Source organism: Sturnus vulgaris, chromosome 1 (assembly GCF_052056855.1).
Source record: "Sturnus vulgaris isolate bStuVul1 chromosome 1, bStuVul1.hap1, whole genome shotgun sequence".
NCBI classification, from domain to species: domain Eukaryota; kingdom Metazoa; phylum Chordata; class Aves; order Passeriformes; family Sturnidae; genus Sturnus; species Sturnus vulgaris.
In genome coordinates, this window is record NC_142243.1 from 156,494,850 (window position 1) to 156,521,958 (window position 27,109).

General features: G+C 55.5%; 1 protein-coding gene across 18 annotated transcripts in view; it reads left to right on the forward strand.

Annotated features, from left to right (window-relative positions):
* SCRIB (scribble planar cell polarity protein) overlaps window positions 1-27,109 on the forward strand; it is a 112,015-nt gene that overhangs the window by 43,146 nt on the left and 41,760 nt on the right. For 17 of the 18 annotated variants that reach the window (XM_088181012.1, XM_088180945.1, XM_088180992.1 and 14 more), the window contains 10 exons: window positions 1,472-1,534; window positions 14,102-14,191; window positions 14,951-15,028; window positions 16,005-16,319; window positions 16,981-17,061; window positions 21,723-21,983; window positions 23,011-23,121; window positions 24,310-24,486; window positions 24,963-25,079; window positions 26,675-26,863. In XM_088181012.1, coding sequence (XP_088037138.1) covers window positions 1,472-1,534; window positions 14,102-14,191; window positions 14,951-15,028; window positions 16,005-16,319; window positions 16,981-17,061; window positions 21,723-21,983; window positions 23,011-23,121; window positions 24,310-24,486; window positions 24,963-25,079; window positions 26,675-26,863 — 1,482 coding nt within the window. The remainder of the gene's footprint in view (window positions 1-1,471; window positions 1,535-14,101; window positions 14,192-14,950; window positions 15,029-16,004; window positions 16,320-16,980; window positions 17,062-21,722; window positions 21,984-23,010; window positions 23,122-24,309; window positions 24,487-24,962; window positions 25,080-26,674; window positions 26,864-27,109) is intronic. The other variant, XM_088180939.1, reaches the window with a different exon arrangement.

Genomic DNA, 27,109 nt, shown 5'->3' on the forward strand with positions numbered 1-27,109 from the left:
GTGGGTGCTTGCCTTGCTCTGTTTGAGCCAGTGCAGCTCACCCTGTGCTCCCTAGGGATGGGGCAGTTCTCCCACTGCTGCTGAAGTTCCTCAGAAGGAATGTTTGAATTCGTCCCAGGTCCCCTTCATCCAGGACCTGGCATATTTGGGACTGCCCTCACCCAAAGGATTTTGTAGCTGGGGAGGCACTGGGGGTGTGATGCCTGCTCAGGGCTGGGTACCTGTCAGAAACTCCCCTGGCTGTCAGCTCAGCCTTCAGCCTGGGACCCTTTGTCCTTTCTGTGGGGCTGGCTTGGATGGCTGCTCATGAAAACATTTATCAGCTGCCTCCTGAGCTGTGTGCCAGGAGTGGGGATGCGGGGAGCAGTGTCCCTGTGCAGGGAGGAGGAGGCAGGGTGGGCTGAGCAGGAGGATGAATCCTGAAAGCAGAGGGTTTTGTTGCAAGGACAGCTGGTTTTTAGAAGAAATCCTGAGGTTTGCTGCAGGAATGTGATTTGAGAGCAGGATCCCAGGTGCCTGTCAGGATGTTCTGTTTCAGCAGAGAAAGGGACGGGTGCAGTTGTGTTTGGGACTGCTCGTTGCTGTGCAGAGCTCGTGGCACCACAGGCTCCTCGGGGCTTTCTCCTGAGTTTAACCCTTCCTCCATGCCAGAGTGACCTGGTACAGAGGGGATGAGGTCAGCTCAGGGGCCAGGCCTCGGGGTGCCAGCATGAACAAAAACTGCCTCAGGGGAGGTGCTCCTGGGCAGGAGTGTGCTGGCACCTGGCACTCTGGGGGCAGCCCCGGGACTCTGGGGGCAGCCCTGGCACTGCTGAGGGGCTGGGCAGGAGTGGGGGCTGCTCTGGGGATGGGGGCAGCTCTGGAGCTGTGCTGTGGGGGGCTCAGCCTCACAGGTTGGAGGAGAGCAGTGACCCTGGGAGCTGGATCAGCTCTGGATCTCTGGAGTGACTGCAGGAGCTGGATGAGCTCAGGAGCTCAGCTCTGGATCAGCTCTGGAGCTCAGCAGTGACTGCAGGAGCTGGATCAGCTCTGGATCAGCTCTGGAGCTCAGCAGTGATTCCAGGAGCTCAGCAGTGATTCCAGGAGCTCAGCAGTGACTGCAGGAGCTGGATGAGCTCTGGATCCCTGGAGCTCAGCTCTGGATCAGCTCTGGATCCCTGGAGCTCAGCAGTGACTGCAGGAGCTGGATGAGCTCTGGAGCTCAGCTCTGGATGAGCTCTGGAGCTCAGCAGTGATTCCAGGGGCTCAGCAGTGACTGCAGGAGCTGGATCAGCTCTGGATCAGCTCTGGATCCCTGGAGCTCAGCTCTGGAGCTCAGCAGTGCCTCGGGAGCAGCCCAGCCCCGCATGCTGTGCTGTGCTGTTCTGGTGTGTGTTGGGTGGTGGTCGTGGTGGTCGTGGTGGTCGTGGTGGTGGGTTTGGTTGATGCTCCACTAATCCGCATGCCTCTTTGCTGGTTCCTGTCCTAACAGGGGGTGTCGTTTGATCAAGCCAATAATCTGCTGATTGAACCTGCTCGCATTGAGGAGGAAGAGGTCTGTACCACTCCTACTGTTCTCTCTCTGCCAAAAATCATCCAACCTGCTTGATTTGCTTCCCAGCCTCACCCGTTGTTGTAGGGGGAGCTCTGATCTCTCTGGGTCCAGTGGCTTCTGGAGCTGGCTGATCACAAACACGATGATTGTTTCCTCCTCGCTTTCCCCTTTTCCTCCTTTGCCGTCCTGGAGGTGAGAGTGGCTGCTGCAGAGCAGGAGTGAGGTGGACACGGTGTAGGAAGCAGCGGGGCTGAGGTGGGAGGTTTGGCTCCTGCTGCCTGTGTGCTGATGGAGAGGTGTCAGTAGCTCTGTGCCCGCAGGTTTCCCAGAGAGCTCCTGCCCTGGCAGGAGGCAGAGGCTGCATCCATGCTGACAGCTGGTACAGACAGCCCGGGACAGACAGAGTGGGGCCACCAGACCCCTGTGCTGCCTGGGACTTCGGCCTGGCTGTGTCTGACAACTTGGCTCTGCTGTTCCCTCGGCGTAAAACAGATTTTTCTTGGTTTTGGAGTAAGGCTTTCCAGGAGGGAGGTGAATCCTTTCCACCCAAGCAGAACATGAGCTGGCCCAGGTGTGGTCTCCTGTTAGTGGATCCTGAAGATTTCTCCATCTTTCTCCACCTCTAGGTCCCTGGAAACCACATTAGTATTTCTTTCATTTTTTTTCCGTGTAATCTTCTGGTCCTGGAGGTGTTTTCCAACCTGAATGATTGTGTGATTGCTGGCTGTGGCTGGCTGGGGGCCCCAGGCTGGCTCTGGTGCCCCTCTGCACAGATCTGCTCTGTGCTTTGAGGAAGGACGAGGCTCCCTGGCATGCTGACATCCCCCAGACTGGTGGAGGCTGAAGCCAGCCAAGGGCAGACCGACTTTGGGAAGGGGATTTGGGATACCCGGTTGTCCTACAGCTCTGGGCAGTGCTCAGCAAGGAGCCCTGCACGACACCAGGCTGCTCCAAGCCCTGACCAGCCTGTCCCTGAGCTCTTCCAAGTGGCCTCTCCTGCTGCTTCCAGGGATGGCTCCTTGAGGAGAATTTGGATTCTTCCTGAGCAGAGCAGAGCCCGGTGCTCTTGAGCAGCAGGGTTTGAAGTTCCTGGTGCTGCTCTCACATTGCTCACAGAATTTAATACAGCCCAGAGAGAAAAGGGACTGCTGGTTCCTGAGAGTGTGTTCCTTAATCCTGAACCACCGTTGAGCTGGACACTGGTTTTGTTGGAGCAGGGCTGGAGAGACAAGCCCAGCTTCTGCCACACCCAGGGTCGGGTACACCCCGAGCTCCTGCTGCTCTGGGGGCCCAGGGCGCTCTGCTGCAGCAGAATAAGTTTGTTAAAAAAAGTTAAAACTTCGTTGAAGTTTTAGCATAGCCCGTGGTGGGTACCTGCATTCCAGGGCTGGCTCCAGTGTTGTGTCTCCGTGCCTTGTGCCTTGCAGGAGTGGCTGGGTTGTGTCCTGGGCTGTGAGAGGAGAAGAGCAGCGTTGAGCCCCTGCTTGAGGTTAGAGCTGAGCTCTGTTTGCAGGTGGAGCCGGTGGCATAGCTGGAGAGCTGCTGGGCAGGCTGCAGGAGCACTGAAGGAGGCTCCCAAATTGTGTCTCAGTGCCCAGAGCAAAGGCTGGAGCCCAGCACATCCTTGGCTGTGCCAGCCCTGAGCCGGGTCCTGCAGGGACGGGCCAGGACTGTCCCTCGCTCTGGAGCTGCCATTGCAGCCCTGGGAAGGAGAGGAGCTTTGCAGAGTGTCACATCTGCTGCTCTGCAGCCACGAGTGGCCCAGGTCTCCTGGCAGGAGCCTCACCCTGAGGGAGCTGCTCGGGAATGTCCCCGTTTGTGCTGGGATGGCAGCCCCGGGCCTGGCACCAGCTGGTGTTTGCCAGCAGGAGAGGGGACAGCACAGCCCGGAGCATCCTGGGCTCAGGGACTCAGTTTGGGACAGGCTCCACAGGCACTGGGAGCACTGGGATGTGCTGGGATGTGCTGGGAGCCATCCTGGGCTCAGGGACTCAGTTTGGGACAGGCTCCACAGGCACTGGGAGCACTGGGATGTGCTGGGATGTGCTGGGAGCCATCCTGGCCCTCTGCATGGGGCTGCTCTTTGCTCTGCACACGTGGAGCTCTTCCCTGGCTCTGGTTTTGCATTTACAGGGTGTGTGCTTCCTCAGGGCTTCATCAGACTTGGAATTCTTATGTAGCAGATTTGATTGTTCCCACAATGTGACCCATAAATTTTAAACCTGGGGAAGTTTAATAAACCTCTTGTGTAGGGCAGGAGGGGTCTCATAACCTGTGTTTGCTCACCTGGCTTGACTGGGATATGACACAGTGGAGTCTTTCTGATGTTAGAAAAAAGATACAACTCTCCCATTTCTCTTGTTTAATTTTTAAGATGGTCAAAGTTTCTGCTGAGCAAAGAAAAATGTGCCATATTTTCCATTTAAATTTGTGTGGCTTTTAATTTATTGCCATCAAAATGTTTGTTTTTGTGACCTTTTCCTGCTGGTTTGGAGGGTCCTCAGTGTTTTTATAGAATCATGGAATGGCTTGGGTTAGAAGGGACCTTTTAAATGTCACCCAGTGCCACCCCCTGCCATGGGCAGGGGCACCTTCCACTGTCCCAGGCTGCTCCAAATCCCATCCAACCTGGCCTGGAGCTGCTCTGGGCAACTGGGACCAGTGTTGTGGCACCTTTGTGGCCATGGCCTGGGTTTGGGGGGGTTTGTGACCCTCGGGGGGGGGTTTGTGATCTCTTCCTGTAAATGCACAACTTCACCTCTGGACCTGTGTTAAGGGGTGATTTGGACACGAGTCACCCCCAAAGTGTTGGAGATTTGAAGATTGATGGGATGGATTGATGGGATTGATGGGATTGATTGATGGGATGGATTGATGGGATTGATTGATGGGATTGCTGATTGATGGGATTGATTGCTGATTGATGGAATTGCTGGTGATTGATGGGATTGCTGATTGATGGGATTGATTGATGGGATTGATTGATGGGATTGATGGGATTGATTGATGGGATTGATGGGATTGCTGATTGATGGGATGGATTGCTGATTGATTGATGGGATTGCTGATTGATGATTGATGGGATTGATTGATGGGATTGATTGATGGGATTGATTGATGGGATTGATTGATGGGATTGCTGATTGATGGGATTGATTGCTGATTGATTGATGGGATTGCTGATTGATGGGATTGCTGATTGATGGGATTGATTGATGGGATTGATTGCTGATTGCTGATTGATGGGATTGCTGATTGATGATTGATTGATTGATTGATTGATTGATGGGATTGATTGCTGATTGATGATGTGGTTGCTGCTTGCTCATCATCACTGGTCCCCGTCTGAGCTGCAGGTTCTGTCTGACCCAGAGTTCTGTGGGGACCAAGGAGTGTGGGGTGACCTCACACAATTGCAGTCCCTCCTGCAGTTTCCTCTCCCTGCTCCAGGATCCTTTTGGTTCTGCTCTGTGTCTCAGTCACCTCCTTGGCCTTCACAGGGACACAGAGCAGGGAGCAGCAGCAAAAAGGGACTGAGGGAGACAAAAGCCCAGGTGTGAGCACAGTGCTGCAGGGAGTGCACTAGGCTGGTGCTCTGTGTGCACAGAGCTGGGCTTTGCTGCTTGGTGCCGGGGTTACTGCAGTAATCCCACCGAAATTCCAGGGCCTGAAGCGTTTCCTGCCCTAGAGCTGGTCCCTGATTGCTGCAGCATCTTCTGAGTGTCAGTGGAGAGCAGGAGCTGCCAGGAGGTTCCGAGGCACTGCAGTGGGAAACAATCCCCAGAACTGAGCTGAAAAAGGGCTATGCTCAACTCAGCAAAGCTGAGTTTGCAAGGAAGAGAACAAATGGTTTGGAAGAAGTGCTGAAGTCAAGTCCCCTACCTCGACTGGCAGCCCAACACTGTGCTCTGTTAATAAGTCCCCCAAAAACTTCTCCATATTTCTGCTTCTGCAGTGATTACAAAACTTCAAAGCTGCCATTTGTCAGTTCTTGTTTTCATTGCATTTGATCTTCCCTGCTGGCTGACCCACTGCCTCTTGTCTCTGGTGAAATTCTGTGCAGACCAGTCCTGACTTCTTCCTTTTGCTGGACCAGAGAATCCCAATTCCCCTGTTCTCTAGTAAGAGAGATTTCCATTTATTCCCTGCCTTTCTCTCTGCCATTTCTTCCTCCTGCTCTACCTGAGCTCAGGTTTGGTGACTACAGACAACAGAGAGAGTTTATCCAGAGCTTAGTTCACTAAATTCCATTCTTGTTTTTCCATTTCAAATAGGGCAGTTGCTGTTCCTGGATGGGAATTCTCCTTGGCCACCCTTGTTCATACCTTTATTACACCTTTCACTTTGACAAGGTGCACCTAGGGATGTCTCTGCCAGTGTTCTAAAGCAGGTGGTGCCAGGTTTAGTGAGAATTTCCATGTATTTCACAGTTCCTGGATAAATGCTGTCCTCCTGCAAGGCCTGCCCTTAGCAGCACAGAGGTGAAGTAGATTTTAGGAGAGTTGTAAAGCCCCCAGTGTTTATAGTCCTGTAATTTTATATTAAATGATGGGCAAAACAGACCTTCAGAAAAGTCTGAAATTGCTGGGCTGGGAAGAGTCTCCAGTGGAATTTTATAGTGGAAAATATAGTGCAAAAAAAGCCAGGGATTTCACCACAAAAGAAAGGTCAATAAGAATAGGAATAAAAACTCTGTGCTGCTGAAGAGATGCAATAATAGAATGTGTTCTGGTGTTGCCTGTCCAGAATCTGGGTGTAGGTTTTTGCCCTGTTTCTGGCCCTGAAATGGTTTGAGGATTGGTGGCTTTGGACAATACTTTTTGCTTCTCTCTAAGGATTTCAGCGTTTTCCTTTCCAGAGCCCCTGTCCTGCTGCATTCCATAGTTTGGCCAGGTCCTTGCAGGATTCTCTTCTTTTTCTGTTTCTGTGCCCCTGGCAAAGCTGGCTCCCAGCTGTGGTAAGAAGGAAGTTCCAGCTTCCTAAATCCCAGTTTGTGGAGTTGCTGAATTCAAGAACTAATCCTGGAATCATGAACCAGCCCAGGCTGAAGGAGCCTCAAAGGGCCCAAGGTTTGGAGGTTTTGGTGAGGTGCAGCCAGGGGTGTGACAGTGCAGGATTGTTTTCACTGCAAACATTTCTTTTGTGCTCCAGGATGAAATCATTCCTTTTTATAACAATACTTTATATAACAGCAATATTCCTGATCTGCTATGGATCTGTACAGCCATGGCACACAGGAGTCCAACGTGGTCCCTGAATATTCAGGGCTCTGCAGGAACCTCGGGTTTTATTTGTGCTTCAAATGGGACCAAATTTTATTTTTGAAAAGGCATCCTTGCTTCCCTCTTGTGGTCACTGTGCTAGAGAGAGAGAGAGCAATGGCAGTAACACACACAGACTTCTTTAGAGAAAAGAAGGTATTTATTGAGAGTACGATTTGTGCTTTTGTAGTATTTTTTGTAGAGTTAAGATAAGACAGTAGTTTATTGGATAATTGGGAGAACGTTTTTGGGATAGTACTTTAGAATGAGTTTTATGATGGGTACTAGGTATTAATTTAATGTTTATTTTATTTTTACTAAATTACCATTCTGGGAGAAAATTTCTTTACTGAAGCTGACACGTTATCAGCTTGGGAATGGAGTCGAGAGAACAGGAGAAGTTTCATTTTGGGAATGCTTTTCCAGGCTGTGATTTTCTTAGCTGTCTCACAGTGTGTCTCCACCCTCTCCCCTTGGGAAATGTGCTCACTGTCCCTGAGTGTCCTGGGGGAGGGATGTGCCAGGAGCAGAGCAGCACCTGAGCATGGCAGGTCCCTGTCCCAGTCCCGTGTGTCCCCAGTCCCCGTGTGTCCCCAGTCCCGTGTGTCCCTGTCCCCGTGTGTCCCCTGTCCCGTGTGTCCCTGTCCCCGTGTGTCCCCGTGTGTCCCCTGTCCCGTGTGTCCCTGTCCCCGTGTGTCCCTGTCCCTGTCCTGCTGTCCCCGTGTGTCCCTGTCCCAGTCCTGTGTGTCCCTGTCCCCGTGTGTCCCAGTCCCCGTGTGTCCCTGTCCCCGTGTGTCCCTGTCCCCGTGTGTCCCAGTCCCCGTGTGTCCCAGTCCCCGTGTGTCCCTGTCCCCGTGTGTCCCTGTCCCCGTGTGTCCCCTGTCCCGTGTGTCCCCTGTCCCGTGTGTCCCCTGTCCCCGTGTGTCCCCTGTCCCGTGTGTCCCCTGTCCCGTGTGTCCCCTGTCCCGTGTGTCCCCTGTCCCCGTGTGTCCCCTGTCCCGTGTGTCCCCAGTCCCGTGTGTCCCCTGTCCCGTGTGTCCCTGTCCCGTGTGTCCCAGTCCCCGTGTGTCCCAGTCCCCGTGTGTCCCCAGTCCCGTGTGTCCCCAGTCCCGTGTGTCCCTGTCCCCGTGTGTCCCTGTCCCCGTGTGTCCCTGTCCCCGTGTGTCCCCTGTCCCCGTGTGTCCCAGTCCCCGTGTGTCCCTGTCCCCGTGTGTCCCAGTCCCCGTGTGTCCCTGTCCTGCTGTCCCTGTCCCTCTGTCCCTGTCCCTGTCCTGCTGTCCCTGTCCCTGTCCCTGTCCCGCTGTCCCTGTCCCCTTTGGGGTTTTGTGGAGCTGCTCCGTGAGGAGTCAGTGAGGTGCCCACACCCTCTGCCCTGTGCTCTCCATCTCTGCCCTCCAGGTGCCCTTCCCTTGGGCGCCTAAAGCCCCTGGAGCAGTGGAAGGAATGAGGTGAGAGCCAGGAACCCTCCAGCCCATGGCCAGGGCTGCTCTGCTCTCCTTCAGCTCCTTTGCCCCTGCCTGCGCCTAATTCAGCTCTCAGCAGTCACACACCAATCTCCCATCTCCCTTTTGCTCGCTGGTATTTTCAGCCTGTCCCTTGTCCCCATGAGCTGTCACTGACCAAAGCCAGACACATTTAGCTCTTCTCATCTTTCCTGCCGAATCGGTGCCTCCAGTCCTGCCCTTCCATGTCCCAGCTCTGTGCACCCAAGGGGAGCAGAACCCCGGAATTATTTAGGTTAGGAAAGACTCCAAGACCACCGAGTTCAGCCTCTGACTGATGCACACCTTGCCAGCAGCCCAGAGCACCGAGTGCCACATCAGTGACCCTGGTGCCTCTGGCACCTCCCCGAGCAGCCCCTGCCAGTGCCTGCTGCCCCTTCCTGGGAGAAATTCTCCCTGGGGTCCGGCCTCCCCCCGAGGCTGTAGGGTGACAGGAGCTGCCAGGGCGGGTTGTGCTGTGTCACAGAGGGGTGACAGCAGCTGGCCCTGCAGCTCCAAGGGATCCTTTCTTCACTGCTGGCTGCCACCCTGGCGATCAGGATTTCTGGGCTGTTCATGCCCATGTATGAGGCACCATGGAGCTGCCATCCAGGCTTTGTCTGATCCTCTCCCATTCCTTTTACACATTTCAGTCCCACACAATCTAGTGGCAATGAATTGTGTCATTTACTTGAGCTTTGTATCAAAAAGCATTTTTTAAGCCTGCCACTGAGATTTCATTTGGCATCTTATTGAGTTCCATTGAATATCTCTAATTCTTTTGTGATTGCAAACATGGAATATTCATCTCCTGTAAAGTTATAACTGGCATGACGAGATAGAAAGGGTCTCCCCCTGCTGAGTTGGAAGGCTGCCAGCCTCCCTCATGTGGAATTATTTCAGTTCTCTCTGCTTTAGAGTAAGGCCACGCCTGATACATCCTGACAGGACCCAAATTCTTGTTTCTCTCCCAATGGCTCTTACCTGGCTCTTACCTGGCACCTGCCCAGCACACCTGTGCCAGCATTGGGTGATGTCAGTGCCCAGTCTTGGAAGGTTCCATGTTTTGTACAATTCTGTTTAATGAATCTTCATCAGCCAAGTCTGGAGCCTCCTCAGGATGAAATAGTTTGAGTTTTGGGAGACCTGCTTGTCATAAATTCACCTGTTTGTCCTGAGAGTCTTTTGTGGGCCTGGGAAGAGCCACATGTGTCCCTCCCCCTCTGGGAGGGTGCCTGGATGGGGGGCTGGTGCTTCCAGGCATCGTTCTGTGTAGTCTCAGTCCATCAGCACAATATAAGGTAAAAAAAGCCCAGGATTTTGGGAATGCTCTGTAAGCATCTCAGAGATCTCAGGCAAATGTTGGGACTCTTGGACACAAGTCCTTTTGATTTTTGAAAAGGTTACTGATGATATTTAATGGATTCTTCAGCTGCTGCTGGAGTGGGATCCGTCCCCTTCATGTGGCACCTGTCACACGTCTGTCCCAACATAAATCCAAATTATTTGGATTATTATTGCTGTGTGCATTTCCTATATCAGTGTGACAGTCTCAAATCAATCTTTTGGGACATGTAAATGTGAGGATTGGACACTGAGAGTCAGGGAATCAGTGGAGTTGGGAAAGATCAAGTCCAATCATCAAGCCAGTACCAGCCCCGTGTTGGTCACTAAACCGTGTCCTCAGGTGCCATATCCACGTGGTTTTTGAGCACTTGCAGATGTGAGGACTCCACCCCTGTGCTGAGCACTCCATGCCAGGGCTGGACAGGCATTTACAGGGAGGAATTTTCCCAGTATCCCACCCAAACCACTCCTGGCACCACCTGAGGCTGTTTGCCCTGGCCGTGTCCCTTGTTCCCTGGGAGCAAAGCCTGGCCCCCACCTCGTTCCACCTTCCTGTCAGGGAGTTGCAGAGGCTGAGGAGGTCCCTCCTGAGCCTCCTTTTCTCCAGGCTGAGCCCCCCAAGCTGCTCCTGGTGCTCCAGACCTTTGCCCAGCTCTGCTGGAGCCCCTCAAAGTCTTTCTTGCTGTGAGAGGCCCCGGAGTGACCCCAGCTGTGTGCACATGTACAACCATTTATAAATTTATAAACTATTTATAAGGTGATGCCTGTGCTGGCAGGAGCTTTCTGTCCCCTGGATGTGAAGCCCTTGAGCCCCAGCCCTGTGTTTGGGGGCAGAATTTGGTGTTCCAGCAGCTCTGAGCTTTGTCCCTGAGCCCTGTGGGTGCCGTGGTCACTGTCCCTGGCAGGCTGCAGGGATCCTCAGTGCTGAGTTCATGGCTCAGCAGCAAATTCAGACTGCCCCAAGCCCGCTGGGCAGCACCCAGATGTGCCTGGCTGCTGCCTGGAGTGAGTCTGGAGCACTCCTGCTGTGTACAGTTACTGCCAAAAGCTGGGAATTCCTGCAGGAGCAAGTGAATCTGTTCACAGAGAGGGGTGAGTGGATGAGCTTTAAGGTCCCTTCCCACCCAAACCATTCCACGATTCCATGTTAAAAGCAGCTACACCAAAAACCAAATGAAATCAGTGTGGAGGTGGCCCTGGCTCGTTCTGTGTGTCCCCAGAGAGGCACAGGCAGGACTGAGGGAAGGGCTGGAGCTGCTTCCCTGGTGGGGTCCAGTGCCACCGATGCTGAATGGGAGCCCAGGGGCAAGGGTGGCAGCTCAAAGCTGACGTGGCAGCTTTTCCATTTTCCCCACTTTTCCCAGCTCTGCAGCAGTTCCTGTGGAGCTGGGAGCGTGGGGCGCCCTCCATGGAGGTTTGTCCTTCCTGCCGAGGAAGAAGCACAGCTCAGATCTCTGGGGGAAAACACACAGAGAGTGAAATATTCAGTGAGTGCAGGGAGGGAGCTGAGCTGTCCCTGCTGGGGCAGCTCTGCTCTGCCCTCAGTGCCAGTCCAGGCAGCCCAGGAGCAGCCTTGGGACAAAGGAGCTTTGGGAACAAACTCAAGGGTTTAGTGCAAGGAACAGCCTGAGCTGCAGCAGGAGGGGCCATTGCAGGCTGTGGATCCAGGTCCATGTTCACATCATTGCTCTCTGCATGGACCTCAAACAAACATCCACCAGTTCAGTTCCCCACCACGCTGGTTTTTGTGGGAGAACTGATTTGCTGTGGAGTTTGAAATTTTCTTTTTTACGGATGTTTATATCTAATCCAAGCCCCTTTGCTGCAGTTGTCTCAGTATTTTTACTCTGGTCTGTTTTCTCCTTGGTTTTTGCTTTTCAGTGTACACTGAGGGACAGAGGGTTCTTCCCTCTCAGGCAGGTTGGCTTTCCTGGCAGGTTCCCCCATATTTTTACACTGGTTTGCTGAATGTGTGAAATCCAGGGGGTTTGTGGTATTTCTGTGTGTTAATTTGCAGCATCAGCTTCCCTTGCAGCTGGAAGTGACTCTGACCAGTGACATCCGACAGTCCTCAGCCATTGTCCAAAATCACGGTCCTGTCCAATGGATTTGGGCCTGAGCAGAACCATCATTTCTTCCTGGAAATACCAGGATCCTGCTACAAGACAAGTCTCTAATCCCTGCCTGAAGACCTGGTTTTCTGTCATCCTTGGAAGCTTTTGTGTTGAGTGTAGAAATACACAATTTCCTCATCACCAGCATCATCCAGTCCAGCTTCTGGCCCTGCACAGAACAATCCCAAAAATCCCCCCTGTGCCTGAGAGCGTTGTCCAAATGCTCCTTGAACAATGCAGATGTGAGTCTTTGGAGCATTTCTAGAGTCCAGTGAGTCTGAATGGAAAAACAGGGGATTTGTGATTGGTTCCTAATAGACATGGTCGTGCAAGAAGCATTTCTGAGGTCAGGGGCTGGTTTGAGCTGGGCTGTCTCAGACGTGGTTCTCACTCATCACTGCCCCATTTCTGTCTTACCTGGGTATTCCCAAACTTGGAATTTTGCTCAGTTTCTGGCTCTTGCAGCAGAGGCAGTGAACTGATGGTCGGTCTAGGGTCAGGGATTTCCCTGGGAAGATCCCAGAGCGTTCTGCTTTGCTGTTAACTGGGTGTCAGAGGAGCTGGCAGAGCACCTCAGCTTGTCCCACATTTCCTGCAGCGGTTTTCTGTTTTGGTTTTTGTTTTAAGCTTAGCAGAATATGGAGCTCCAGAAGACGTTGGTTCTGTCATTGCAGGAGTGAAGGGGGTTGGAAGGGAAGTGTTAAGGAAGGTGAACTCGTGCTTCCTTTGCTGCCCGTGCTGTGGCCGTGTGGAGCTGGCACTGACACTTGAGGTCTCTGCAGCAGCCTCTCTCCATCCTGGGCTTTGTTTCCAAAGAGGAAATGTGCAATGGAGGACAGCAGATTTGGTTCCCTAGAGGAGTCTGTGCTCATTCCTGTCACTTTCCCAGCAGCTCCCTGGTCCTTGGCCCTGAGAGAGCCCTGTCTGTCCTGGTCCTTTCCCTGTGTCCTGCCACGGGCTCCCTGTCTTCCTCCTCGTGTTGTGGCATTGTGAATGGCTCATGCTGGTGTCCTGAAAAGAAACAGCTCCAGGCCAAGTGGGACCAGCTGCTGGCAGTGGGCATGGCTGGGGATGTGGAGGTGGGAGGTAGGAAGGAGAATTGTGGATTGCTCAGCTGTGATCCTCAGGCAGAGCATCTGGGCAGAGCAGATGGGGATTTTGGAGCTGTGTGTTGATTTCCATCAATACAACAAAGCCAAGTCTCCATCCCGAGGATTCTGGACAAGGTGCCATCCTTGTCCCTGCACACTGTGCTGGGCTGACTGGAAAGCTCCGTGGCTGATGGAATTACCCCAGGCAGAGACAGTGATGTGGATGCTGTCCCTGTTCTGTGAGCACTGTCCCTGTTCTGTGATCCAGTTCCAGCCCAGGGCTGCCCAGTTTTGTGCTGGAATCCCCTCCTGCCGTGTCCATCCTGAGTGAGCTGGCCGTGGGCTCAGGGCTCAGCTCTGGGAAGGGATTTGTGTGTTCCAGGGGTTGTGGAGGTGGTGCCTCTGAGGCTGAGGGCCAGGGGTCACCCACAGGGGCCAGGGGTCACCCACAGGGGCCAGGGGTCACCCACAGGGGCCACGGCTCACCCACAGGGGCCAGGGGTCACCCACAGGGGCCAGGGCTCACCCACAGGGGCCAGGGCTCACCCACAGGGGCCAGGGGTCACCCACAGGGGCCAGGGGTCACCCACAGGGGCCAGAGCTCCCCCGGTGTGCCAGCAGGTGATTTGGAGCTGTGTTTTTTATTGAAAGAGCTGTCCCTTTTTGGGTGCTCTGAGCCATGCCCTTTGTCTGTTTTTTGGGTGCCCCGTGTCCCTTTTTGGGTGCCCCGTGTCCCTTTTTGGGTGACCTGTGTCCCTTTTTGGGTGACCTGTGTCCCTCTCTTGCAGCTCACCCTGAGCCATGCCCTGTGTCCGTTTTTTGGGTGCCCCGTGTCCGTATTTTGGGTGCCCCGTGTCCGTATTTTGGGTGCCCCGTGTCCCTTTTTGGGTGCCCCGTGTCCCTTTTTGGGTGACCTGTGTCCCTCTCTTGCAGCTCACCCTGAGCCATGCCCCGTGTCCGTATTTTGGGTGCCCCGTGTCCCTTTTTGGGTGCCCCGTGTCCCTTTTTGGGTGACCTGTGTCCCTCTCTTGCAGCTCACCCTGAGCCATGCCCCGTGTCCGTTTTTTGGGTGCCCCGTGTCCCTTTTTGGGTGACCTGTGTCCCTCTCTTGCAGCTCACCCTGAGCCATGCCCCGTGTCCGTTTTTTGGGTGCCCCGTGTCCCTTTTTGGGTGACCTGTGTCCCTCTCTTGCAGCTCACCCTGAGCCATGCCCCGTGTCCCTTTTTGGGTGCCCCGTGTCCCTTTTTGGGTGACCTGTGTCCCTCTCTTGCAGCTCACCCTGACCATCCTGCGGCAGACAGGGGGGCTGGGCATCAGCATCGCGGGGGGCAAGGGCTCCACGCCCTATAAGGGGGACGATGAGGTAAGAGCTGCCCTGTGCCACCGTTGCCACCCCTGCCCCGGGGGCTGCAGCCTGGGTGGCCTCACTGGGAGCGTTTGGGGCCGGGGGGGAGCAGCCCTGGAGCCCCCCAAGGCAGAGGCTGGAGGGCTGGAGCAGACCCCTGGCCCTGAACCAGCGTGGTCTGACCTGGAGCACCCATGGGAGCAGAGGGTCCCTTCCTGCCCAGCTGGGTGCTGGGGCACAGAGGGTTGGGGTTGTTCCCCACCAGGTGCCATCAGCTGTGCCACGCCAGTTCCACAGGAAGAGGGTTCAGGGTCATGCCCGGTCCTGTGTCTCTCCTGGGGTAGCCCTCAGTGAGGTTTCTGTCCCCCTGTCACCCTGGGGTAGCCCTCAGTGAGGTTTCTGTCCCCTTTGTCACCCTGGGGTAGCCCTCAGTGAGGTTTCTGCCCCCATTGTCACCCTGGGGTAGCCCTCAGTGAGGTTTCTGTCCCCTTTGTCACCCTGGGGTAGCCCTCAGTGAGGTTTCTGTCCCCCTCACCCTGGGGTAGCCCTCAGTGAGGTTTCTGTCCCCTTTGTCACCCTGGGGTAGCCCTGCTCTGGGGTTTCTTTTCCCTTTTCCCAGTTCCTGAGTGGGATTTTGTGGTTGCCATGTTCTCCTCACTCTGGGTTCAGGACTGGCCAGGCACTGGCTCCTCTCCTTGGAGCCCAGGGGGCTGCGGGGTCTCTGCACTCCCAGGGGTGAGGAATGGGCTCTCCATGTAGCTGATGCTTTGTCTCCAGGGCATCTTCATTTCCCGAGTGTCTGAGGAGGGGCCTGCAGCTCGAGCCGGGGTCCGTGTTGGTGACAAGCTCCTGGAGGTAAGGACGTGACTCCTGTGACAAAGCAAATGCTTCTGATCACTTGAGAGGAGGTGTGAGATGATTGGCAGTGGATTTGCATCACACGTGTTTTAGATCAAGTGAGGAGATGTGTAAGAGCTCAACAAAATTCCTTTGGCTTGGAGATTGTTGTTTGATTTATGTTACTCTGAATCTTTTATTGCTTTATAAGCTCCTGGATTTGCTCTGGCCCAGCTCTGAAGTGTTGTGTGACCCAGGTGGGAGGAAATCCATCCCCAGCAGGCTGAGCTCTGCATACCTGTGTGTACCTGGCAGAAGTGAGCCCTGGAAGGGAACTCCTTACCCTGGGAGCCACGGGGATTGTTTGGGTGGAAGGAACCTTAAAGCCCCTCTCATTTCACCCCTGCCATGGGCAGGGACACCTTCCACTGGCCCAGGGGCTCCAAGCCCTGTCCCACCCAGGGCTGCCACCCCCCTGATCACCTGGCTCTGCCCTGTGCCACCCTGCAGGTGACCTGCTCCGTGACATTCCCCACACCAGGGATGTCACATTGCCAGCTCCAGGTGTTCCAAGGCTGTGAGCAGGGGGATGTCTCATCTGCGAGGTGAACAAGGCTCGACCTGAGTTGTGTTGGATTTTGCTGACTTTTGTTGGTGCAGATGGTTCTGTGAGGGGTCATCTGTCGGGGATGTTGCCTGTAGGGATGATACAGGTGTAGGGAATTTAGGACTCCCTGTACAGAAAGAATTCCTGGGAAAGGGCCTTTCCTTGGTCCCCCTGGATTGGAACAGGGAGGAGGTGGGACAGGAGCTGTGGGATTGCAGGAAAACTCCCCAGAGCCCTGGGCACACCTGAGGGAGCAGGGCCCAGGTGGGGTGGCAGGGCTGAGCAGGTCCCTGGAGCCGTGTGTGAGTTTGGGGCTCTGTGTGAGGGGTGGCTCTGTGTGACCCTGGGGCTCTGTGTGACCCTGGGGTCCTGTCCCTGTGTCCCCAGGTGAACGGCGTGTCCCTGCACTGTGCCGAGCACCACGTGGCCGTGGAGGCTCTGCGGGGCTCGGGCAGCTCGGTGTCCATGACGGTGCTGCGGGAGCGGATGGTGGAGCCCGAGAACGCCATCACCGTGACCCCGCTGCGGCCCGAGGACGATTACAGCCCCCGGGAGCGGCGCGGGGGGCTGCGCTTCCCCGAGAGCCCCGAGGCGGCGCCGGCCACCGAGCGATTCTCCACCTGCCTCATGCGCAACGAGAAGGGGCTGGGCTTCAGCATCGCTGGGGGCAAGGGCTCCACTCCGTACCGGGCTGGGGACACGGTCAGTCCTGATCCCTGGGCTTCCCAAACCTTCCTCATCCCTGCACTGCGTCCAGGCACTGCAGCCTGGCCCTGGGCTGGGGGGCCAGGTGAGAGCCAGGCGCTCCCAGTGCAGGGAATCATGGAATTCCAGGATGGTTTGGCTTTGGAGGGACCTTACACCTCCCCTGTTCCATTCCCTCGTCACAGCCAGGTTCCACTGTCCCACGTTGCTCCAAGGCCTGCCCACCTTGGCCTTGAACACTTCCAGGGATGGGGCAGCCGCAGCTTCTCTGTGCCCCCTGTGCCAGGGCCAAAGCACCCTCAGAGGGAACAGCTCCTTCCCAACATCCCATCCAACCCTGCCCTCTGGCAGTGGGAAGCCATTCCCCCTGTGCTGTCACTCCAAGCCCTTGTCCCAAGTCCCTGTCCCAGTTTTTTATGGAAGGACGGGGGCTGGGGCTCCCAGTCCCTGCCAGTGACACCTGATCCCACAGCTGCCCTCTGGGCACGGACTCCAGGCTTTGCTGCCAGGGCTCTGGGGGCTGAGGCTGTGTGTGGAGTGGGGAGCAAACGGGAAGGGCAGGGCAGGGGAGAGCACTGGGACCTGCCCGGTGTCTGGGAGCGGGTTTGGAGAGCCGGGCTCGGCCCGGGCTGCTCTGACCTCACTGACTGTGCTGCAGGGGATCTTCATCTCCCGCATTGCAGAGGGCGGTGCTGCCCACCGGGATGGGATCCTGCACGTCGGGGACCGAGTCATCTCGGTGAGTGTGAGCAGGGAGGGGCTGAGTCAGCTCCAGCCCTTCCTGGGCAGGGGCTGCTTCTCTCCCACTGGGGCTGGGTTTTGGGGCTCCATTTGCCGGCTCCTGAGCCTTCTGGAGGAGATTTCATGTGGGTGGTTCTCCCCTGTGTGGTGGTGGGTGCAGTTACACCTCGCCTTTCCCCAGGTGCTTTGTGCTGTCCCCAGGGATGGTGTGGAGGGAGGGGACACAGCAGCAGCCCCAGCCCGGTGCCCCTCTGGGGGCTCGGCCAGGGCAGGGGGAGCCCTTGGGGCACAGTGGGGTGGCAGGGTCAGCGTGGGCTGCAGCTGAAGGAGCTGCCCAGGGGTACCTCAGTGCTTCCCTGCCTCACCTGGAGCTCTGCCCTGGGCCTCCCGTCCTGTCTGTGTGGATCTCACTGCTCTCACCTCGTGTCTCTGCCTCCTGGTCCTCGCTGCCCTCCTGTGGGAGCCTCTCCTGAGCTCCCCAAACTCTTCCCTCGCTGGCATGCTGCCTCTGGGGGTTTCCTGCAGCTCCTGCTGCTGCTGGTGGTGGGTTTGTGCCCAGCTGCTGTGGTAAGAGCACGTGTTACCACAGCTCTGGCGTGAGTAAACACTGATACAGCCTCGTCAGTGCTGGCTTCTGTCTGCTCTATCCCTGGCCTGGGGCTGGGCTCTGTTTGCTCGGGATTTTAGTGGAGCTTGGGCCCAGGTCTGACACTGGGGTCTTGGCAGGAAGCTTGAGCTGGGATAGCATCTCTCCCTCCCTTCTAGTGCTCCCCACTCCCCCGAATCAAGCCCTGACCCTGATTAATGCCAGACAGACTGAGTTATTTTGGATTTGCTCGTGTTTTGATGCTCCATGGTACGGAGGCAGTACTGGGCCCATGTTTTGGGCCAGGTTTGCTCAGCCTGTGGAAAAAGGAGACACAAAATCATAGAACAGATTCAAAAGTCAAACCTGTTTCCACCCTGCTTCAGCAGCTCTATTTATATCCATGGGCAGCTTCATAGGAAAAGCAGATCTAATTCCCTAGTAATAGCTTGCAGTGGATTCCTTATGGGATGTGTGAGCTCAGGGCTTACAGAGTCGGGGCCTCTGCCAGATTTTGACGTGGCTGAGGCGTTTCTGTCATTATTGCTGACACCCTGAGTGGGGTACCCCTGCTTACCTGTGCTGTATGTGACCAGGCAGGTTTGGTGCTGAGCCCCAGCTGAAGCTCAGATCCTGTGCTCACCTGATGAGTGCAGGATCTTGTCACCTTTCAGGTGTCACCAGGACTACTCCTCGAACTTCCAAGCCCACTTAGCACACTCTTTCAAAGCAGCAATTCAATTTTATTGGAAAGCTTCCACAATGCCATGATTTCTAGGATGTGGGTACAGGTTTCTGTACCTGCATGGGGAAGGGGAGGACCCTTGCTGGGTACAGGGCTCCCACAGGCAGGACCCAATTCCAAAGCCGTGGTCTCCTGGTCATGCTCAGCTCTCACTTTGCCAAAGAATTCTGTTTGCTTAAGAAAATAAATGCAGCACAGCTCCCTGCTCTTCCCCTGTGCTCTAAATCCTCCTGGAGTTCTGCTCAGGAGAGCTGGGATTGCTCCTTTGCCTTAGGGGAGCCTTGAGCACATGGATTGAAGAGCCCAGCCTGGGTCTCCCTGAGCAAACAGCCCTGAACGTGCCCCAGTGAGTGTCACTCCCTCCCCAGTGTTGCTGTGGGAGTCATTCTGGGGGGAGAGCTGGAGTTGTGGGATGGGAATGTAGCAGGGAGGGTGCAGGACTGGGAGCAGTTCCTTAGGGCAGATAATTCTTTTGGAATAGGAATTGGGAGGAAAAGTGATTGTGGGGAGGTTTAGGATAGTGGTGGGTGACGAGTGAGGCAGTGTGGCCCCTTAGAGATCTGCCAGGATAATCCAATTCCCTGGCACACAGAGAAACGTGGAGCAGGGAAAGGACAGACACTGTCCCTTCCCCATGGCACTCGCTGCATGGCTGGCCTTGCTCTCCAGCCACATGAAGGCCATGGAAAATGAGCTGCCCAAAAGCTGGGTAGCCACCAGGATTGCCAGGCAGAGTTGCTGGGTGAAATGCACCAAGGGCTGCTACGTTTGGCACCTCTGACTCCTCAGTCCTGTGCCCGGGTCCCTGCTGCAGGGAGGCCCTTCTGGTCCGTGCCCATCTGACCACTCTGATCCTGCCAGAGGGGATGTGAGAAAGGAGACTGGGTCGTGCTGCAGCAGGTCTGTGTGTGCAGCATCATCTCGGGGTCAGAGCAGGGCTTGGCTTGGAGGGGACCCTAAGGATCATCTTGTTCCCACTCAGTGAGCATGTCTGGCCTTGGTGTGGTGGTAGAGCCAGGAGCCAGGTCTGTCCTGCGTGCTGCCTTTGTTTCCCATCAGAGAACCCGAGGAATCCTCCCTTCCCAGTGCCCTGGGCACAGGGCTGCTGCTCCCCCTGCTCCCAGGCACAGCTCCCAGGGGCAGCAGGGGCCTGTGCCTTTACAGGTGCACACCTGAGCACAGGTAGTGCTCCCAGGGCAGGAACAGCAGCCAGCTTCTCCCTGCTCCTGCCCTCTGGCCCGTGGGGGTGCAGATTGCTGCTGGGGGGTGCACACATCCTCCCTCCCTCCCTCCAGGAATGCTCCTGGCTGCAGGTCTCCAGCCTCTGCTCCAGGCACTGAGATCTTCAGGCTCCTTGCTCATACCCCAAGCCTTTCATTCGCCTTCTGGGACACCTCTTGAGTGTTCCCATGCTTTGGATTCCTATTTGCCTGCTAGCCCAGCTTGTATTTCACCAGTATCCCTCACACATGTACCCAGAGCAGGGTGAACTGGCACAGTGAATACAGAATGTGGGGAGAAGGCAGAGCAGATGTGGACTCAGGCCCAGGGCTTGACCAGACCAGCACTGACCAGCAGCCTCTTGTTCTCCCCTGTATTTCCCTGTGCTTGTTCCTCACCTCCAGTCCTCTTCCTGTTCTGCTAAACATCCCATAATAAGTGCTGCATATTCCCACACCACCTCCTTCAAGCTTCCTGCAGCCTCTTGGCCCTTTCCTAAAGGGATGTGCTGACACAACCCCTGTGATCTCCATTTCTCCTGCGAATGGGTTGCCGGGTTTGGCTGCACGTGTCTACCGTGGGTGATCCCTGTGGGTGATTGGTGACTGCTGTAAGGGTCCACGGGGACTGAACTGTGTCACCTGCTCTCCCTGAGGGGCTGTGGGTAATTTCTTACCTGTCCTTGATGCCGTGCTGGCTCAGCAGCCACTGCCCGGCTCCTTTCATCCTCCTCTTCCTCTTCCTGTGGGCACTGCCAGCTGCTGCCTTGGCATCCTTCTGCTCCACGGCAGGGGTGTCCCTCTGGGGACAGTGCTCTCAGCAGAGGGGACACTGCAGTTCCCAGGACAGTGCAGGCCCTGCCTGTCCCAAGGAGGGCAGTACCCACAGCTGAGAGTGGGATGGGGCAATGCTGTGACAGTGCAGCAATGCTGTGACAGTGCAGCAGAGCTCAGTGACAATGCAGCAATGCTGTGACAGTGCAGCAGAGCTCAGTGACAATGCAGCAATGCTGTGACAGTGCAGCAGAGCTCAGTGACAATGCAGCAGTGCTGTGACAATGCAGCAGAGTTCAGTGTCAGTGCAGCAGAGCTCAGTGACTGCAGCAATGCTGTGACAGTGCAGCAATGCTGTGACAGTGCAGCAGTGTCAGTGACAGTGCAGCAGTGTCAGTGACAGTGCAGCAGTGTCAGTGACAGTGCAGCAGGGCTCAGTGGCAGTTCAGCAGGGCTCAGTGACAGTGCAGCAGTGTCAGTGACAGTGCAGCAATGCTCAGTGGCAGTTCAGCAGGGCTCAGTGACAATGCAGCAATGCTCAGTGACAGTGCAGCAGTGCTGTGACAGTGCAGCAGTGCTGTGACAGTTCAGCAGGGCTCAGTGACAGTGCAGCAATGCAGTGACAGTGCAGCAATGCTCAGTGACAATTCAGCAGTGCTGTGACAATGCAGCAGGGCTCAGTGACAATGCAGCAGTGCTGTGACAGTTCAGCAGGGCTCAGTGACAGTGCAGCAGTGTCAGTGACAGTGCAGCAATGCAGTGACAGTGCAGCAATGCTCAGTGGCAGTTCAGCAGGGCTCAGTGACAATGCAGCAGTGCTGTGACAGTGCAGCAATGCTCAGTGACAGTGCAGCAATGCTGTGACAATGCAGCAGTGACAGTGGCAATTCAGCAGGGCTCAGTGACAGTGCAGCAGTGTCAGTGACAGTGCAGCAATGCTCAGTGGCAGTTCAGCAGGGCTCAGTGACAGTGCAGCAGGTGCTTTGGCACATGTTTGGCACATGTTATGGTGTTGCTACTGGCAGTCACTGGTTTTGTTTCTGCCACAGTGAGGCATTTGGCTGTGGTCCCTTGAACATCACACCTGGCCCGTGTGGTCCCCTCCAGCACCATGTCAGGGCTCTGCAGGGAATGTGGGAAAGAGGCAGGAAAGCTGGCTAGGAAGGGAATTGGGGTCAGTGGGAATGAGCAGGCCCCTGTGTCCCTTTGCCAGGTCGGAGGGAGCTGGGACAGGTGCGAGGTGTTTGGGGCACAGGGCTCTGGGCAGGGCCGCGTGCCAGCAGGACAGGGCTCCCCAGGGCTGGGTCTGACGCCCCGTTTGCGGCTCGTTCTAGATCAATGGGGTAGACATGACAGAAGCCAGGCATGATCAGGCCGTAGCGCTGCTTACCGCGGCCTCCCCCACCATCGTGCTGCTGGTCGAGCGGGAGGGCGAGGAGCAGCCGGGCCAGGGCCACGGAGGCTCCTCGGCCCGAGCCCGCATGCACTCCCCCCCGCCCCCCGGGCCCGGGGACAGCCACAGCCCGCCCGAGGACACACCTGCAGCGCCGAGGAACCACCTGTGCAAGGGGCTGGAGGATCAGTACCCCATCGAGGTGAGCCTGCCCTGGGGCTGGGGACACGGCAAAGGGGGCTGGGGACACTGCAGTGGGGGCTGGGGACACGGCAAAGGGGGCTGGGGACACGGCAAAGGGGGCTGGGGACACGGCATTGGGGGCTGGGGACACTGCAATGGTGGCTGAGGACACTGCAGTCCTGGCTGGGGACACTGCAATGGTGGCTGGGTTCTGTGTGAAGGGTCAGTGTTAGGATGGGGACCAGGCTTTGGGACACTGCAGCCCTGGCTGGGTTCTCTGTGAAGAGTCAGTGTTAGGATGGGGACCAGGCTTTGGGACACTGCAGTCCTGGCTGGGTTCTGTGTGAAGGGTCAGTGTTAGGATGGGGACCAGGCTTTGGGACACTGCAGTCCTGACTGGGTTCTGTGTGAAGGGTCAGTGTTAGGATGGGGACCAGGCTTTGGGACACTGCAGTCCTGGCTGGGTTCTGTGTGAAGGGTCAGTGTTAGGATGGGGACCAGGCTGCTGGGCTCCTGGAGCCTGGAGATGTCATTGTGGAAAGGCTTGGGCTTAGGGTGGAAGGGACCTGAAAGCCCATCCAGACCCACCCCTGCCATTGGCAGGGACACCTTCCACTAGCCCAGGGATATTCCACTATTACAGGGACACCTTTCAGTATCCCACATTGCTCCAAGCCCCGTCCAGCCTGGCCTTGGACACTTCCAGGGATGAAGTAGCCACAGCTGCCCTGGGCACTCTGTGCCAGGGCCTGCCTGCCCTCTCAGGGAAGGATTTCTCCCCAGTATCCCATCTAACCCTGCCCACTCTCACGGGGATCCCATTCCCCCTTGTGTCATTCCATGTCCAAAATCCCTCTCCAGCTCTCTTGGAGCCCCATACCAGCCCTTCTCCAGGTTGCAGAGTCCCACATGGGGAACCCCCTTGTCCCATGAGTGTTCACCTTGTGCTCACCCATGCAAAACACCCCTGACTCCATGTTTGTCAGTGTTTGTGGTCCCCATGTGATATCCTTCATTGCCTTGACACTGCTTCTTGTTCCCTTCAGGAAATTCACCTGGTCAAAGCAGGTGGTCCCCTGGGCCTCAGCATCGTGGGAGGCAGTGACCATTCCAGTCATCCCTTCGGGATTCATGAGCCAGGTGTCTTCATCTCCAAGGTAGAGTCCCAGGAGAGCTGCTCTGAGTGTTCCTGAGGGTGAGGCTATTGGGATTAGGGTGAAGGATTTTGATGTGAGTCCAGATGTACAGGATGGATTTGTGAAACGAGGGCACGGGAGAGGGATGTGTGAAGGGCTGTTTGTTCTGGGTGTGCTGCTGCTGGAGCCATCTGAGGCATTTAGGGATGTAAAAGCCTCAAACCTGTATAATCCTTACTGAACCCTTTGGAAGGATCCCAGTTAACTTTTGAAATTGCTGAGTTCATGTTGGCTTTAATGAGTCTGGGAAGATGCTGGCATTGCAGAAAGCCAGTCATTACTGGGAAAGTGCTGATGGGCTGTGTGTGATTACTGGGGCACCCAGAGCTGCTCTGCTGCACTCAGGCCAGATCCTTTGATCCCACGTTCCCATTGCAGTGGTGACATCAGCTCGTGCCATTCAGGGACAGCCACAGGCTGCCCACTGGCTGCAGCCCATTCCCTCACAGCCCTGCCCATCCACGCTCCTTGGGATAGGGATGCTGGAGAGAGAGGACATCCCTGCTGAGCCTTTCTACTTCCTGCCCTCCCTTGTCCCTTGGAGATGCTGAGCCTGACTCCTCTGACACCTGTGGCTGGGGTCAGACCTTGTCAAGGCTGTTTGGAGTTCTGGCACTGATGCCTGCCAGGTCTCTTGCTTTGTGTGCCCAGGGTTTTTCTTGCAGGTCATCAGCAGGTCAGTGAGGCAGGATTTGCTCTTCTCAAAGCCTAACTAACTCTTTCCCACCATCTCTGCTTGCCCATGTGCTCACAGATTTCGCCCTTTCCTTGCTGACTTCTCTATTTCACCAGGAACAAAGGCTTGGTTGTATGTTCAGACCCTCTGTAGCTGTCAGAGCCTCTGCAGAGCACTGGGTGAGGACTGATGCTGTCAGTCCTGGTTACAGTCACAGGCAAAATAATGGCAACACTGGCACAGGACTGGTTCAGATTAAATTGGGAATATGAGAATAACACATGGAAGAGCACTTCAGAGCACATCCCACTTCGTTCTTTGCCAGCGGTGTCACCTCTTAGGGAATTCTGTCTGCAGAGAGAGGAGTCAGAGCAGGCCTGCAGGGCTCTGGAGGGTGCCCAGGGACACGGCCCCATCTGCGGGGGTGTGAAGGTGGGTTTCCCTGCTGTAGCTGTGTGGGTGTCCCTGTGCAGGTGATCCCGCGGGGGCTGGCGTCGCGCAGCGGGCTCCGCGTGGGGGACAGGATCCTGGAGGTGAACGGCACCGACCTGCGCCACGCCACGCACCAGGAGGCCGTGAACGCCCTGCTGGCCAACGGCCAGGAGCTCACCCTGCTGGTCCGCAGGGACCCCCCTCCACCTGGCATGCAGGTGAGTGAGTGCCAGGGACCCCCTCCACCTGGCATGCAGGTGAGTACCAGGGACCCCCTCCACCTGGCATGCAGGTGAGTGAGTGCCAGGGACCCCCTCCACCTGGCATGCAGGTGGGTGCTGAGTCAGAGCTGGGAGGAATCACACAGGGTGGTGTCTGGGGGCAGCTTCTCAGCAGGCTGGAGCTCTGGGACTAGGATACAACCAGACTCCTGGCTGGAATTTCCTTCTCCTTTGGCAAAATCCAGTCTCTTGTCAGTGCATCTCCAGCTGGGATGTGGTGAGGATCTCCTGCCATGGCCTGGTGGCTCTGTCATCAGGGAACAGAAAAGGGCAGGTCCTCACCAACAGGAATAAACTGCCACATGAGGGATGGGACTAATTCAGGCCCTTTTCAGGGCATTTAGAATTGTGGTCACTCCGAGGAGTGTCTCCTCAGCTGGGCCAGAAACAAGGAGACTTTTCTGTGTTTCCAGGAAATATGCATTGAAAAGGCTCCAGGAGAGAAGCTGGGCATCAGCATCCGGGGTGGAGCAAAGGGCCATGCTGGCAACCCGTTTGATCCCACTGATGAAGGCATCTTCATCTCCAAGGTACCAGAGCAGCTCTCTGAGCACTGCCAGGGACAAGGGTGATCCCTGATCCCTGGGGAGTGTTGGAATCTGCTCTCAGCTTTCACTGGTGCATCAGCTCTGGAGATTCTCCCTCAGCAAAGGAGACAAGTCCTTGTCCTTCATATTTCCTCCTCTACAACAGCTGCAGTTTCTTATTTTATTTCCTGCTTGCCTTATTTTGCTTTGTGTTTCTTCTCTTGTGTTTTTTCTCTAATGCAAACCCACACATCTTTCCTTGTACCCACATTTCTACTGGTGCCCCTGTGCCTGTGGCTTCCTGCCCACTTAGACATGCAAGCTCTTTCCTCCCTCCATGGAAAGCACCAGGAATTCCCAACCTTTTCTCCTGTGCCATGCACCCTGTGTGTAACTTTGTTCCTTTTTTAGGTGGCTGCTTGTGTCACACATACTTCTCACATATCTTTTTCTCCAGAAATTACACATTTTCTTGTTCAACTTATGGTTATCAATTTATGCTCCTCCCAACTCCTTCAAAAAAGTTTTTATTGCTTCTTCTTTGCTGGCAGCAGAGCACAGCAATAAGTGGTGTCATTTTGGTCTTGCTGCTGACAAAGAGGACTCTGGGTGTTCACTTTAGTGTCACTGGTCCCCTCCTCAGTGGGTTTTTTTGGGGTAGAAACTGATGTGAGTTATCCTCATGGTTGAGGACACTCCATAATTGGCAGTCAGCCCTGATAATTGATAACTGGTTGCTGTTAAGGCAAGGGAACGTACAGAATTTTTGTTATGTGGCTGTAACTGCTTTATCTGAGTTCTAAAGTTAAAAGAATAAATTTCCTCTTTCAGAGTGACAGTTGCACGTTCACCTGGGACACTTGTAACAGCAGGAAAAGAAAACCTGGGATTATTCTAACTGACAGTTATTTTGAGTAATTGGGTTTTGTCTACTGCATATTACAGCATGTGGGGGTTGGAAGGGTCACAGTTTAGAGTTAGTTTACCCCATCTCCCCTCCCTGTTTTTCCCAATACTTGTTGTTTTAGCAGAGAACCAAATTCCTGAACTTCCCTGCTCTCCCTTGAGCTGTGTTACTCACCCTCAGCGTCTCTTACCTGTCCTGTCTGGAGGGGTTTTCCTGCCTTTGATTTTCCCTGGATATTTTGTGGTAACCAAGAGACAAAGTGGTGCTTTTCCTCTTCTCCCTCTTTGCATGTCTGATCCCTGCCTCCTTTCTCCTTAGTTTGTCTTCATTTGCATTTCCATTGTGTCTCTCTCCCACCACAGAATGTGAGATGCATTTCTGGGAGATGCATCGAGATGTGACAGCTTTTCCCTCTCCCTTGCTTCTTTCCTTGGGACAGCACATTACAAGTTCACATTCTTTTATCTCACACAGAAGATTCTCCCCCACTCGTTCTTCCCCACAGCCTGTACAGGTTGTGCCCTCTCCATGGCACTTGCAGATGCTTCCCCTGGTTTCAGCTGCAGGGGAAGCTGCTGTCCCGTTGCTGTGTGTGCTGCCCACCCTTCCCCACGGCCCCAGGCTCTCCTGTGTGCTCGGAGCTGCTCCCCTGACCCCTGGGTGCCCAGGGGTGACCTCAGGTGTGTTCCAGGTGAGCTCCTCCGGGGCTGCTGCCCGGGACGGGCGCCTGCAGGTGGGGATGAGGATCCTGGAGGTGAACCACCAGAGCCTGCTGGGCATGACCCACACGGAGGCCGTGCAGATCCTGCGGGGCGTGGGCGACGCGCTGCTCGTGCTGGTCTGCGACGGCTTCGACCCCAAGGCTGCGGCTGCCATCGAGGTGAGCGTGGGCTGCACCTGCCCTGGAGTCACCTGCACCCCCACGTGCATCCCACCTCTTTATTCACAGAACGCTGCATTTTCCCAACCTTCTGCTGTAAATTTTTTTGGTTTTTTGAGGTCCCAGGTTTCAAAGTCTGACCTGTGATATGAACTGAAGGGGGTGTCCAGTGCAGAAAAGCAGTGATTCCTCAGGACTCTCTTTCTCCTATGGTTCCAGAACTGTCCCACAATAGCACTTCACTGA